This window comes from Salvelinus alpinus, chromosome 2 (genome assembly GCF_045679555.1).
Source record: "Salvelinus alpinus chromosome 2, SLU_Salpinus.1, whole genome shotgun sequence".
Taxonomy (NCBI): Eukaryota; Metazoa; Chordata; class Actinopteri; order Salmoniformes; family Salmonidae; genus Salvelinus; species Salvelinus alpinus.
The window spans coordinates 123,567,689-123,582,150 of NC_092087.1; the positions used below are offsets into that span (position 1 = coordinate 123,567,689).

General features: G+C 46.4%; 1 protein-coding gene across 4 annotated transcripts in view; it reads right to left on the reverse strand.

Annotated features, from left to right (window-relative positions):
- The window catches only part of LOC139568651 (SH3 and PX domain-containing protein 2A-like), a 131,986-nt gene that overhangs the window by 78,281 nt on the left and 39,243 nt on the right, over nt 1–14,462 (reverse strand). For all 4 annotated transcript variants that reach the window (XM_071390625.1, XM_071390623.1, XM_071390622.1 and 1 more), the window contains 2 exons: nt 11,972–12,048; nt 9,089–9,180 (listed from right to left, as the gene is read on the reverse strand). In XM_071390625.1, the coding sequence (XP_071246726.1) occupies nt 9,089–9,180; nt 11,972–12,048 (169 nt within the window). The remainder of the gene's footprint in view (nt 1–9,088; nt 9,181–11,971; nt 12,049–14,462) is intronic.

A 14,462-nucleotide genomic window follows, 5' to 3' on the forward strand; every position in this document is an offset into this window, starting at 1 on the left:
GAGGGTATTATAGGAGTAACAGAGTGTACTACAGGAGTAGCAGAGGGTACTATAGGAAGGAAAGTACAGTATAAAAAGTGTGCCATTCAATCTGGTGTTACTAATAACCAACACATGCCTCATCAATGATATTATTCATGGCTTGTTAATGAAAGTTACTATAAAGTGTTACCCTATTGAGCATAAAAAGGATGTATTTGTGTTTTACTGTGTATTCTAACAGCAGTTTGCCTATTTTTGTTATGCTTTATGAGACAATGTGAGACAGTGTTCAGGTGGGCCTCCACACTTCAGCAAACAAAGGAAAGGGTGTGCTCGACAACAATGTGAGACAGTGTTCTTGTCTAGACTGTCAAGCTCAAGAGCTAACTCTACACCATCAATCATCCACCCCTGAGACAAATAGTCTCCCTAGGGTCCCTCTTCACCCCTACTCCTAACCCTCCTCCTCATCCTTTCCTCTCCTCCTCCTTTTACAGTAACTGATGAGGTGGACACATTTCACCACACTGACTGCTGCACTGACTGAGACTATTCATCATACTCATGTACACACACACACACACACATCTGTGCTAACACACACAGACACCGTATGTCCCAGTGCTGAACTGTACTGTTACTGAGCCCAACCCTCAGTATTAGGATGACATGTCAGCTGCCTGTTCTGCCTGTTCTGCCTGTGTGTCTGTGTGTCTGTGTGTCTGTGTGTCTGTCTGTGTGTCTGTCTGTCTGTCTGTCTGTCTGTCTGTCTGTCTGTCTGTCTGTCTGTCTGTCTGTCTGTCTGTCTGCCTGCGTGCGTGCGTGCGTGCGTGCTCCGTTTGAAAATCAACACAAACAGTAGGAGGGCCATACGCTCCGACACACACACACATATATATCAGTTTGTATGCCAGGCTAGGTTCAGAGTGGTTTTGCCACTGTTTCGGAAGCTGAAACAGAGCATATCACTTTGGATACAATGCTATGGGCCTCCCAATACTCTGGGTAGACCAGTATTGATTACAGGGGGCAGGGAGTAGTAGCTTTTCCATCAGGGTTGAGTGGCTAAAGCTGTTAGCTGGAGCTGCTAGCCTGCTGCTTCAACTGGCCTATCTGTTACACAGGCAGCCCCGAGGGAGGCACAGGGGGAGGTGGAGAGAGGTGGAGAGATCACTGACTGAGGTAAGAGAGGGAGTTGGGACAACGGAGCAGGAGGTGTGAGGGAGGATATGTTGTATGGTCTGGTAGTCACAGTCAGAGACAGACTGCTCCCATATTATACACAGGTACAAAAGTACACATACATACAAGTTCTATCAAGAACAGCTACCTCTGGTAAGACAAGCGGTGGCGGTCTATGTATATTTATAAACAACTGGTTGCTGGTGCACGAAATCTAAGGAAGTCTCAAGGTTTTGCTCGCCTGAGGTAGAGTATCTCACGATAAGCTTCAGACCACACTATCTGACCATAATTCTATCCTCCTGATTCCTGCTTACAAGCAAAAACTAAAGCAGGAAGCACCAGTGACTCAGTCAATAAGAAAAGGGTAAGATGAAACAGATTCTAAGCTACAGGACTGTTTTGCTAGCACAGACTGGAACATGTTCTGGGATTCTTCCGATGGCATTGAGGAGTACACCACATCAGTCAATGGCTTCATCAATAAGTGCATTGATGACGTCGTCCCCACAGTGACTGTACGTACATACCCCAACCAGAAGCCATGGATTACAGGCAACATCCACACTGAGCTAAAGGGTAGAGCTGCCTCTTTCAAGGAGCGGGACTCTAACTCGGAAGCTTATAAGAAATCCTGCTATGCCCTCCGACAAACCATTCAACAGACAAAGCTTCAATAGAGGACTAAGATTGAATCGTACTACACCGGCTCCGACGCTCGTCGGATGTGGCAGGGCTTGCAGACTACAAAGGGAGGAATAGCCGCGAGCTGCCCAGTGACACGAGCCTACCAGACGAGCTAAATTACTTGTATGCTCGCTTTGAGGCAAGTAACACTGAAGCACGCATGAGAGCATCAGCTGTTCCGGACAACTGTGTGATCACGCTCTCCATAGCCGATGTGAGTAAGACCTTTGAACAGGTCAACATTCACAAGGTCGGAGGGCCAGACGGATTACCAGGACGTGTACTCCGAGCATGCGCTGACCAACTGGCAAGTGTCTTCACTGACATTTTCAACCTGTCCCTGACTGAGTCTGTAATACCAGTCCCTGTGCCCAAGAACACTAAGGTAACCTGCCTAAATGATTAACGACCGTAGCACTCACGTCTGTAGTCATGAAGTGCTTTGAAAGGCTGGTCATGGCTCACATCAACACCATTATCTTAGAAACCCTAGACCCACTCCAATGTGCATACCGCCCCAATACATCCACAGACGATGCAATCAATATTGCACTCAACACTGCCCTTTCCGAGCCTCCCGAGTGGCGGAGTCGTCTAAGGCACTGCATCGCAGTGCTAGCTGTGCCACTAGAGATTCTGGGTTCGAGTCCAGGCTCTCCCGCAGCCGGCCGAGACCCATGGGGTGGCGCACAATTGGTGCAGCGTCGTCCGGGTTAGGGGAGGGTTTGGCCGGCAGGGATGTCCTTGTCTCATTGCGAACAAGTGACTCCTGTGGCGGGCCGGGAACAGTGCACGCAGACACGGTCGCCAGGTGTACGGTGTTTCCTCCAACACATTGGTGCGGGTGGCTTCCGGGTTAAGTGGGCATTGTGTCAAGAAGTCCAAACAAACTAAGACAATCGTGAAGAGGGCACGACAAAGCCTATTTCCCCTCAGGACTGAAAAGATTTGCCGTGGGTCCTTAGATCCTCAAAAGTTTCTACAGCTGCACCATCGAGAGCATCCTGACTGGTTGCATCACTGCCTGGTATGGCAACTGCTCGGCCTCCGACCACAGGTCACTAGAGTATAGTGAGTGTGCGTACGGAGTGTAGTGCGTACGGCTAAGTACATCACTGGGGCTAAGCTTCCTGCCATCCAGGACCCCTATACCAGGCGGAAGGCCCATACAAATTGTCAAAGACTCCAGCCACCGTAGTCATAAACTGTTCTTTCTGCTACCGCACAGCAAGCGGTACCGGAGCGCCAAGTCTAGGTCCAAAAGGCTTCTTAAAAGCTTCTACCCCCAAGCCATAAGACTCCTGAACAGCTAATCAAAGGGCTACCCAGACCCCTCTTTTACGCTGCTGCTACTCTCTGTTTATTATCTATGCATAGTCACTTTAAAACAACCTACATGAACATATTACCTCAATTACCTCGACTAACCGGTGCCCCCGCACATTGACTCTGTACCAGTACCCCTTGTATATAGCCTCGCTATTGTTATTTTACTGCTGCTGTTTAATTATTTGTTACTTTATTTTCAATTCTTTACACAACACTTTTTTTTCTTCAAATTCTTAAAGCATTGTCTCTTAAGAGCTTGTAAGTAAGCATTTCACTGTAAGGTTGCCGTTGTATTCGGCGCACGTGACAAATAACATTTTATTTTTTATCTATCTATCTCTCCATGGGTCTTTCTCTCTCTCTTTTGGAACAGATGAGGACAATGGAAAAATGGATACACAACACACTGTCATGACGTGCCCCTTTTGGGTGAGGATCATAGCCCCCCCCCCCCCCCCCCCCTCTCTCCCTCCCACCACAGGTTTATGGCGGTCATAAATACCAAACTCTTTTCCCCACTCTGCCAAAATGAATCCCTTTCTTACCACAGAGAAAGACTTTGCAATACGGTAACCTCAAAAGGTTGAATAATGTAACAATATTTCTCTATTCCAAACAATTGAAATTGTCTTTGGGTACTTAAAGAACAATCATGTCGAATTCCTTACTAATTTGTAATGTAACTACCACAGCAGAACAACATAACTGTTTCTCTGAATGTGTATATTTCCCAGTTACTAGATTTACATCTAAATGTTGTGGAACGTATATGATTAAATATGAAACTATTTGTGAGAAGATGAAATGTGATGTTAGCCTTCTAAATGAGAGAATGGTTTTTCATATAAAGTTTTAACTAGGTTTAAACTACAACTCTACAAAAGGACAAGACCAGAGTGTCACGCCCTGACCATAGTTTGCTTTGTATGTTTCTATGTTTTGTTTGGTCAGGGTGTGATCTGAGTGGGCATTCTATGTTGTATGTCTAGTTTGTCTATTTCTATGTGTTTGGCCTGATATGGTTCTCAATCGGAGGCAGGTGTTAGTCGTTGTCTCTGATTGGGAACCATATTTAGGTAGCCTGTTTTGGATTGTGGGGTGTGGGTGATTGTTCCTGTTACTATGTTCCTGTGTTTGTTCACTATACGGGACTGTTTCGTGTCTGTTCGTTGATTCGTTATTTTGTTTGTTTGTTTCAAGTATTCTAATTAAAATGGATACTTACCACGCTGCATTTTGGTCCTCCGATCCTTCTTACTACTCCTCCTCAGATGAGGAGGACGACGAACGTGACACAGAGAATGTGGAGATCATCCCTACGCTGAAATGGTGAAGAAATCTACAAACTAAAGACCAGGCTGCAGCTGTTTAAATACTTTAGTCTGGTAAACGCATCCGCTCGAAGAACATTTCTGAATAGTACTCTGACGTATCTATTATAAAAACCTACAACTACGTAAGACTTTGCTCTCTGGTGGACAAACCAGAGACTTTCTGTCGACAATCTATCCAGCAGACGGACCGGCGGTCACAGAGAGGGACGACAAAGGCATACACTCGTAAATTGCATTTCAAAAATCCAAAATGAGCGGTTGTTAGGGTCCATATTTACGATGAACGTATTGTATGTACGTAGTGGGTCCATTCTGTTCTCCCGCTCTTTCTTATCTGTCCCCACCCCTTTCCTTTGTCTACCTAGCCATCATATCGGTTTCGTCCACTAGGGACTTTTTCTTGGTATCATGTTAGTAACCAATGTATGACCTATTGTGTGTGTGTTTATGCAATTCTGTGATTAGTTAGTAAATAAATATTTAAGCCAATTTGTATATTGCTGATACATGATTTATGATGCTAGGGTTCGTGGAGATATCCAAGGGTTTGCTACGTCCAGGAATGAGACTGATGAGGTAATACTACATTAATAGAAGACTGTAATCGATAAGATAATAACATTTCTGAAGAGTTATATTCGGGAAATTGCAACTCTATAAACAGCATTTTCCCGTCGTACCCCGACTTCCTAGTTAATTACTATTCAACACGCACGCACACACACACACACACACACACACACACACACACACACACACACACACACACACACACACACACACACACACACACACACACACACACACACACACACACACACACACACACACACACACACACACAACAGACACACTGCCCCCTCCCCCCTACCACACACACACTAATCATGGTAGTAAATCAGTGGCCAATCTCACTGCTAAATGTCCTCTAATTCGTTTCCATTTAGCGGATGTGAAGGGAAGGAACCAAGATGAAAGCCCATCCAATTTCCCCCCAGACAGAAATCTACTTCTGAATCATGATGTGTAACTGCTAGAATAGTCAATGTCTGCATCTCAAATGGCACCCTATTCCCTATATAGTGCACACATTTTCTGCAGAGGCGATAAGGACTAGTGTGCCATTTAGGATGCAGCCTTTCTGGATGCAATGCACCACCACTATGTAATGTGTGAGTGCTAGAATAGTACATGAGAGATGGATAAAATGCACCTCCACCATTACTTTCCATTGTTACAATAGACAGGAACAAGCTTAGCATGTCCATTTAGTCTACCCCACTTTCCATGTCCATTATCATACATATTGATGCTATAATGGAGTCACAATCTTTGCCAGGCTTTAGAGATGGACTGGCCAAGAGCAATGCAATGCAATGTAATGAGAGAGAGAGAGAGAGAGAGAGAGAGAGAGAGAGAGAGAGAGAGAGAGAGAGAGAGAGAGAGAGAGAGAGAGAGAGAGAGAGAGAGAGAGAGAGAGAGAGAGAGAGAGAGAGAGAGAGAGAGAGAGAGAGAGAGAGAGAGAGAGAGAGAGAGAGAGAGAGAGAGAGAGAGAGAGAGAGAGAGAGAGAGAGAGAGAGAGAGAGAGAGCACTGAGGGCACAGGGTGCATGTGTGTATTATTGATGGAGATATGTGACTTCATCTTCTCCGACTAGTCTCTGGACTACATGATTAATGTGTTGTCTTTACATACCAAAATAGACCGCACCACTCATGTCATAGAGAATACAAAGAAGGAGGGAGGTAGCATCGGGAGAGAGAGAGAGAGCGCGAGAGAGTGAGAGAGAGCGCGAGAGAGACAATGAAGTGAGAGAAAGATGGAGAGAGCGATGAATGGAGCTATAGGAAGACAGTGAAAGATACAGCTAGGGGGGGGAGACGGGAGAAAGAGAGGGAGAAAGAGAGAGAGAGGCTGTTGATCGAATCCTAACCACTTTGGCAATAGTGTCTCTAACCTTGAGCTGTCATGTCATTTGAAGCAGACTTGAATTTATGAGCTGGGGATGGACAGAACGAGAGAAAAGAGGAGGGAAGAGGGAGGAGGAAGGGAAGAGACTCTATTAAGCCTCAGCAGGAAATCACTGTGAGACAGAGGTCACTATATCTGCTGTCTTCTCCTCTTCTCTCTCTCTATCCCTTTTCTCCTCGCATCCTTTCTTCACTCCAGTGAAAGAAGCAGGGATTTAAACAACCGCATGACACTGGCAGAGAAGCGAGGCAGAGGTGAGGCAGAGAAGCAAGGCAGAGGAGAGGCAGTGAAGCTAGGTAGAAGAGAGGCAGAGGAGAGGCAGAGAAGCGAGGCAGAGGAGAGGCAGAGAAGCGAGGCAGAGGAGAGGCAGAGAAGCAAGGCAGAGGTGAGGCAGAGAAGCAAGGCAGATGTGAGGCAGAGAAGCGAGGCAGAGGAGAGGCAGAGAAGCGAGGCAGAGGTGAGGCAGCGAAGCAAGGCAGAGGTGAGGCAGAGAAGCAAGGCAGAGGTGAGGCAGAGTAGCAAGGCAGAGGTGAGGCAGAGAAGCAAGGCAGAGGTGAGGCAGAGTAGCAAGGCAGAAGAGAGGCAGAGAAGCAAGGCAGAGGAGAGGCAGAGAAGCGAGGCAGAGGAGAGGCAGAGAAGCAAGGCAGAGGTGAGGCAGAGTAGCACGGCAGAGGAGAGGCAGAGAAGCAAGGCAGAGGTGAGGCAGTTTAGCAAGGCAGAGGTGAGGCAGAGGAGAGGCAGAGAAGCAAGGCAGTGAGGCAGAGTAGCAAGGCAGAGGAGAGGCAGAGAAGCAAGGAAGGGAGGAAAATAATAAGAGGAGTAATTGAAACATGGATGAGAAAAACTGTCAGCGTCTAACAAGGGAGTCTGTGCCTCATGTGTGTGTGTGTGTGTTTGCCTGTGTGTGTGTGTTACCAGTCTATTACAAATGATTTGGAGCTTTCGAATGTGAATTTGGAGAGCACAGTTTTCGTTCCCCTAATTAAAAGGTACCCAGAGGGGAAAGGAACATCTCCAAGAAGTATGAAACTTGTCGTCCTTCCAACACACACACACATACTGTTGTCCACACACACACACACACACACACACACACACACACACACACACACACACACACACACACACACACACACACACACACACACACACACACACACACACACACACACACACACACACACACACACACACACACACACACACACACACACACACCTACCTTCTCTCTCCCTTTTCCCAAATGTGTAGAGGCTTGCTAGAACTTTTTGTAGCTTGGAAAAAGAGCTGAGTAGGGAACACACCAAAACATTCTAAATAGGGTACTTTGGAACCTGGTCACGTACAGTGAGTGTACAAAACATTAAGAACACCGATCTAATATTGAGCTGCACCCCCCCCCCCCCCCCCCCCACCTTTTGCCCTCAGAACAGCCTCAATTCGTCAGGGAATGGACCCTACAAGGTGTGTCCCACAGGGATGCTGGCCCATGTTGACTCCATTGCTTTCCACAGTTGTGTCAAGTTGGCTGGATGTCCTTTGGGTGGTGGACCATTCTTGAAACACACTGGGAACTGTTAAGCGTGGGGGGAAAAACTAGCAGCGTTGAAGTTCTTGACACAAACCGGTGCGCCTGGCACCTACTACCATACCCTGTTCAAAGGCACTTTTTATTACACATTGTTAATCATGCCATGAGTACTTCCCAATAGGACCAACAGTTCATGGGAAAGGTGTAGAAGGTAGGAAGACGTTGAACGATATAGTATCACACACACACACACACACACACACACACACACACACACACACACACACACACACACACACACACACACACACACACACACACACACACACACACACACACAATAGACAGCCCAATATCTACCACATATACAGGACATTAGAAGCTCTTCTTCTCAGTATACACCCCCATAGTTCCCTTTTAGTGTTTGGAACATGGCCGCCCTACAAGCCCTACAGACTCTGTCCATATGATTCAGTGTGTGAACCCTCTACCCTCCTGTTGGTGGCATCAAAGCCTGGCCTCCACTTCCTCTGTTCAAAAGGACCCACACCGTAAACAATGAGGCCTCAGCCTCTCTGAGTCTCTCTGAGACACACCGCACAGCAGGATGAGAAAGTCTTGAAAAAGAGACTCGGCGAAATACTGACCCAGTTTGGGGAGAGAGAGAGAGAGAGAGAGAGAGAGAGAGAGAGAGAGAGAGAGATAGAGATAAAGAGACCATGGGCTCCTGAGTTCTTCAGCAAAAAATAGAATTATAGATTGATAAATGTAGATATAGATCAATTTGATATATATTTTTTTTTCTCGCAATTACTTATATTTACTGTTCACTTTTTATAGTTTATTTTACTTTTGTTTATCCATTTCACTTGCTTTCCCATGCTAATAAAGCCCCTTGAATTGAACTGAGAGTATGTGTGTGTGTGTGTGTGTGTGTGTGTGTGTGTGTGTGTGTGTGTGTGTGTGTGTGTGTGTGTGTGTGTGTGTGTGTGTGTGTGTGTGTGTGTGTGTGTGTGTGTGTGTGTGTGTGTGTGTGTGTGTGTGTGTGTGTGTGTGTGTGTTAGATACTCACTCTACTGGGGGGTTGAGGTCATCAGCTTTGGTCTCAAAGAAGCGCAGCACCTCCTCACTCTGAGACAACTGAGGAGGGAGACGGACCAGAGCCTGAGAGAAAGGGAGGGAGGAAAGAGAGGGAGAGGAGGAAGAGGGGAAGGAGGGAAGGAGAGATAGAGAGAGGGGAGGGAGATCATGTAAGATACAGTACAACGATGCACCACACAAAGTAACTCTTGGATGAACTGCGGAGGATGCATTCCAACATCCATTTGACGTTCTACCTTTACAATACACAACAGTATAATCCTTAGCCCAGAGTTTGGCTCCAATTCAATGGAAGATCATATGTCAGCCTATTCCACTGAGGATGGACATCCATTTGTAATGATCATGCTAAGTCACACTACTATAGGAACAGATCAATAGGAGCCAATGACAAGGTAGACATAGTGGACATATTGTACTATATTTGAGATTTACGTTGAACAATATCCATATCATATTCATGGGATTTATTTCACAGGGACAGTGCACAACTTGAATAATATTCCATTGTTCACGATAAGAGCAAATACCCGTCCGTACTCATATGATCATTTTCTGGTCATGTGTTATTGAGGAAGTGTATATTATATTAAAAGACAGCTAATGATACAGATGGTTTGGCTCCAGCCTCTCACAATCCCTTGAGAGGGCCTTCTGTGTAATCACTAGCCTTCTGTTGTTTGTCTTGTGACAACAAACAGGAAATGGTAAGTAAACAGTAAAGTTCAGATCAGAAGATGATGAGTGATAGACAGGCAGAACAATCTCTTCACATCTCCAAAAATAAACACATTTTAAGACATATTAAGTAAAAAGATAATGAGCTATTTTCTTTTTTTAAACCTTTAAAAATTGAGTAAGCAAGAAGTTTGTCCACAAATGTACCAACATTTCTATCATGTAAATAGTTTATGATTAACGATTGCAATAATGTAGTTATTTTGTCAGATACATCTCCCTATTAGCTGAAATCTTGAGAGAGCGAGAGAGCGAGAGAGAGAGAGAGAGAAGCCTTGCTATTGAGAAAGGTTGCCGTAGGCAGACCTGGCTCTCAAGAGAAGACAGGCTAGGGGCCACTAGAGATTCTGGGTTCAAGTCCAGGCTCTGTCGCAGCCGGCCGCGACCTGGAGACCCCTGGGGCGGCGCACAATTGGCCCAGCATTGTCCGAGTTAGGGGAGGGTTTGGCCGGCAGGGATGTCCTTGTCCCATCGAGCACTAGCGACTCCTGTGGCGGGCCGGGAACAGTGCATGCTAACACGGTCACAAGGTGTACGGTGTTTCCTCCGACACGTTGGTGCGGGTAGCTTCCTGGTTAAGCAGGCATTGTGTCAAGAAGTAGTGCGGCTTGGTTGGGTTGTGTTTCGGAGGACGCACGGCTCTCGAGCTTCGCCTCTCCTGAGTCCGTACAGGAGTTGCAGCGATGAGACAAGACTGTAACTACCAATTGGACACCAGGAAATTGGGGAGAAAAAAGGGTAAAAAAAAAGGGAAGACAGACTATGTGCACACTGCCCACAAAATTAGGTGGAAACTGAGCTGCACTTACTAACCTCCTGCAAAATGTATGACCATACTAGAGACACATATTTCCCTCAGATTACACAGACCCACAAAGAATTTGAAAACAAATCCAATTTAGATAAACTCTCATATCTATCTGTGCAATCACAGCAGCAAGATGTGTGACCTGTTGCCAAAAGAAAAGGGCAACCAGTGAAGAACAAACTTTTACTTTAACTATTTGCCCATCGTTACAACACTGTATATAGAGATAATATGACATTTGAAATGTCTTTATTCTTTTGGAACTTGTGTGAGTGTAATGTTTACTGTTCACTTTTTAGCGAGTGAGAGAGAGAGAGAGAGAGCGAGAGAGAGAGAGAGAGAGAGAGAGAGAGAGAGAGAGAGAGAGAGAGAGAGAGAGAGAGAGAGAGAGAGAGAGAGAGAGAGAGAGAGAGAGAGAGAGAGAGAGAGAGAGAGAGAGAGAGAGAGAGAGAGAGAGAGAGAGAGAGAGAGAGAGAAGCTTAACAAAGGGGAAACGATAAGAGCTTTTTTGAAGTCAGACTGTTGAATGACCAAAGGCTTAATTTTTGGGGGGAGTTGTAGAAAACTTTCATTAAATTAAATACTCAGCTGAGGGCATAGCCTTCATCTGGCTTTTGAAAGAGTGGGTAGCTTTTTAAAGTCTATCTTTTGTTGGGCACTCAGAAGTGTTCTTGTGTGTTCTAAACTAAACAGAACTAGGTCAAATCTCTTTCTAAAACTTCATGACCAGAATAAACCAAAGCCTTAGAGACCAGTAAGTATGACAATGTGTTTTCAGACTAGCTAAGTATTCGAAACACATTTCCTCAGATGGACCGTTGTAGGTTTGCTAGCTTGGCAACTGCCCCTGAACATAGCAAAAACGTATACTTTTAAAACTCTGCGATAAGATGAGTTAAGAGACAAGACTGTATTGCATCACGTATTTGCACAGAAATGTGCAAACAACACCATATTATTGTGGTGCAAACTGGAAACCCCCCTCACTCAACACATGTCCCTACAACACCCGTCACGCCTGAGGTGTCGCTGACACGTGTGTCAGGTTACCATCTGTCACCCCTGACCTCTGACCCCTAACATGTGACAGGGGGGACCCCAAGTGGGACAGGATGTGTGTGTGTGTGTGTGTGTGTGTGTGTGTGTGTGTGTGTGTGTGTGTGTGTGTGTGTGTGTGTGTGTGTGTGTGTGTGTGTGTGTGTGTGTGCGTGCGTGCGTGCGTGCGTGCGTGCGTGCGTGCGTGCGTGCGTGCGTGCGTGCGTGCGTGCGTGTGTGTTTGTGTTTTGACCGTAATGCCTCCTCGCTCACCCTGCAGTAGTCATCGATGAAACGTAGCCTCTTCATGGCCACATCACGCACATGACTCCGCCTGAACAGGATTTTACCTGAGGGAGGGAGGAAATGAGAGAGAGAGAGAGAGAGAGAGAATAGATGAGAAGGGACACATTTTAGATGTTAGAGAGTGTAAAACCGTAATAAATGAAAGACCAGTACAATCCTGTCTTGTAGCAGTGGGCAACCCTTCGGTTTGTTTGTGTATTACCACAGGCTAACACTAGATGTCAGTAACACATGAAAGACTTCTGATCCACTACAATCTCCCTCTCATACTCTCCTAGTGAACGGTCTTGTCCCGCGTGGACCTCTAACTGTGACTTGCCCTCTTAACATATCAAATGGGATTTAAGCGCTTGGAGGTTATGTATCTAGTCTAACTCAGTGACTTCAAAGAAAAATGGCACCAGCCAATCAGAACGCCCCCTACTCCAGGGTATGCCACGGTCACTACAGTCCCACAGGAAGTGATCAAATTACCCTTCTTGTGAACTGAAGACACAGAAGACGAGAGGGTGAGCTGGGGACAGACTGCATGCGTTCTGATTGCCAGCAATACTTTGAATGATGAATAGCAGAGGGGTAATAGTGCAGTACTGGAGTTTCTTAGATCAGAGACGATCATGTAAACAACAGGCAATCTTCAACCATAACGCTGACTTGCAATACCTAACCCAAGTCTTTGATGGCCAGCTGCTAACATTGTGTGTAATTGAGTGAATCCTATGGGTGACTATTTCAAAGAAGTTGCCATGGACACATTTCCACATCTGGAACTTAGACGAAGATATTGTATTCGGTGTGACTCATTTTGTAACGCTGCTGACTACTTCCTGAACAGGTATCTCTTGCAAAAGAAATGTTATCTCAATGAGACTATCCGGTCAAAATAAATGTTACAAAAGGTATGTAAACAGATAGAGGTGGATGTTTTGGTTGACATCCGGGTGGCTTAATGTGAGGTGGGTTGGCGGGGTGGGGATTGCCTGACGACTCTGAATTCTCCCAGTGCTATGTGTTGGCTACATACCTCAGCTTGAATCTGCCATCATAGAGTCGTTTGCGGCGACGAGCGGTGTTGTACCAAACAAAGTCATAAGCGAATGGATCATCTCTAACCAGAGTATCAAAACCAATGACCAATATTCAAAACATCTTTTTACCTACATGTGTTCTGGCTCGGGCCCAACCCATCGGTTTCTGGGACTGTGGCAACCAAGGGGGCCAGCAGCGAGCTACAAATGAAGGAGCAGGACCGTGGTCAGCTCCAGAGGGCTTGCCAGGCCAAGGTGAGTCAGCACCATGGACAGCTCTACAGGCACCAACTGGGGCTGGTGAATCAACACCAATATTACCCAGTCCAGGTGCTGCAACCAATTGGCACCTGGAATTGGTCCCACCTGGCCCTCGTTACTCCAAATGGGTATAAGTAGAGGTGCAGTCACTCGGGGGCTTGGGCAGACAGGCAGAGGGTACACCTAGTCCTCAGAAGAACCGGAGTGAGAATGAGAAGCACCTCGTTTGACTCTCTCTCAGGACCCATTCCCGGGCAGCACGCCACCCGGCGCAAGTTGAGAGCATGTATTGAAACCCCGGACTCATCGTTCTCTCTCTCTTTTGTTCATTAACACAGGCGGTCTGAGGAGCCGCCCCGCCGGACACAGTGAGCCACCCGTTACCGGAGAGACCATTCAGTTGTATTTCCCCCCAACCTTTATTAAAGAACAACTTTGGTTTGAGCACCGCAAGGCAGTCTCCCTCTGTCTTATTTTATTGTGAGTTTCACCTCTGACTCCCCTGGGTTGCCACAGGACCAATCAGACGGCCCGAATGTGTTCGCGTTCTAGAAGGGTCGTGGAGGAAGTCAATACCAGACTCGTTGTTGAGAAGAAACAAACATTCGGGGTGTAGCGTTTGGCCGGAGCAATGAGTCTGGCCAGGCATAGGTAGGGAAAGGGCTGAGAGCATGTGGTCTCCATCAGGCTCTAAGAAAGCATGTGGTCTCCATCATGCTCTAAGAGATAATGTGGTCTCCATCAGGCTCTAACAGAGCATGTGGTCTCCATCAGGCTCTAAAAGAGCATGTGGTCTCCATCATGCTCTAAGAGATAATGTGGTCTCCATCAGGCTCTAACAGAGCATGTGGTCTCCATCAGGCTCTAAGAGAGCATGTGGTCTCCATCAGGCTCTAAGAGATAATGTGGTCTCCATCAGGCTCTAAGAGATAATGTGGTCTCCATCAGGCTCTAAGAGATAATGTGGTCTCCATCAGGCTCTAAGAGAGCATGTGGTCTCCATCAGGCTCTAAGAGATAATGTGGTCTCCATCAGGCTCTAAGAGATAATGTGGTCTCCATCAGGCTCTAAGAGAGCATGTGGTCTCCATCAGGCTCTAAGAGAGCATGTGGTCTCCATCAGGCTTTAAGAGAGCATGTGGTCTCCATCAGGCTCTAAGAGAGCATGTG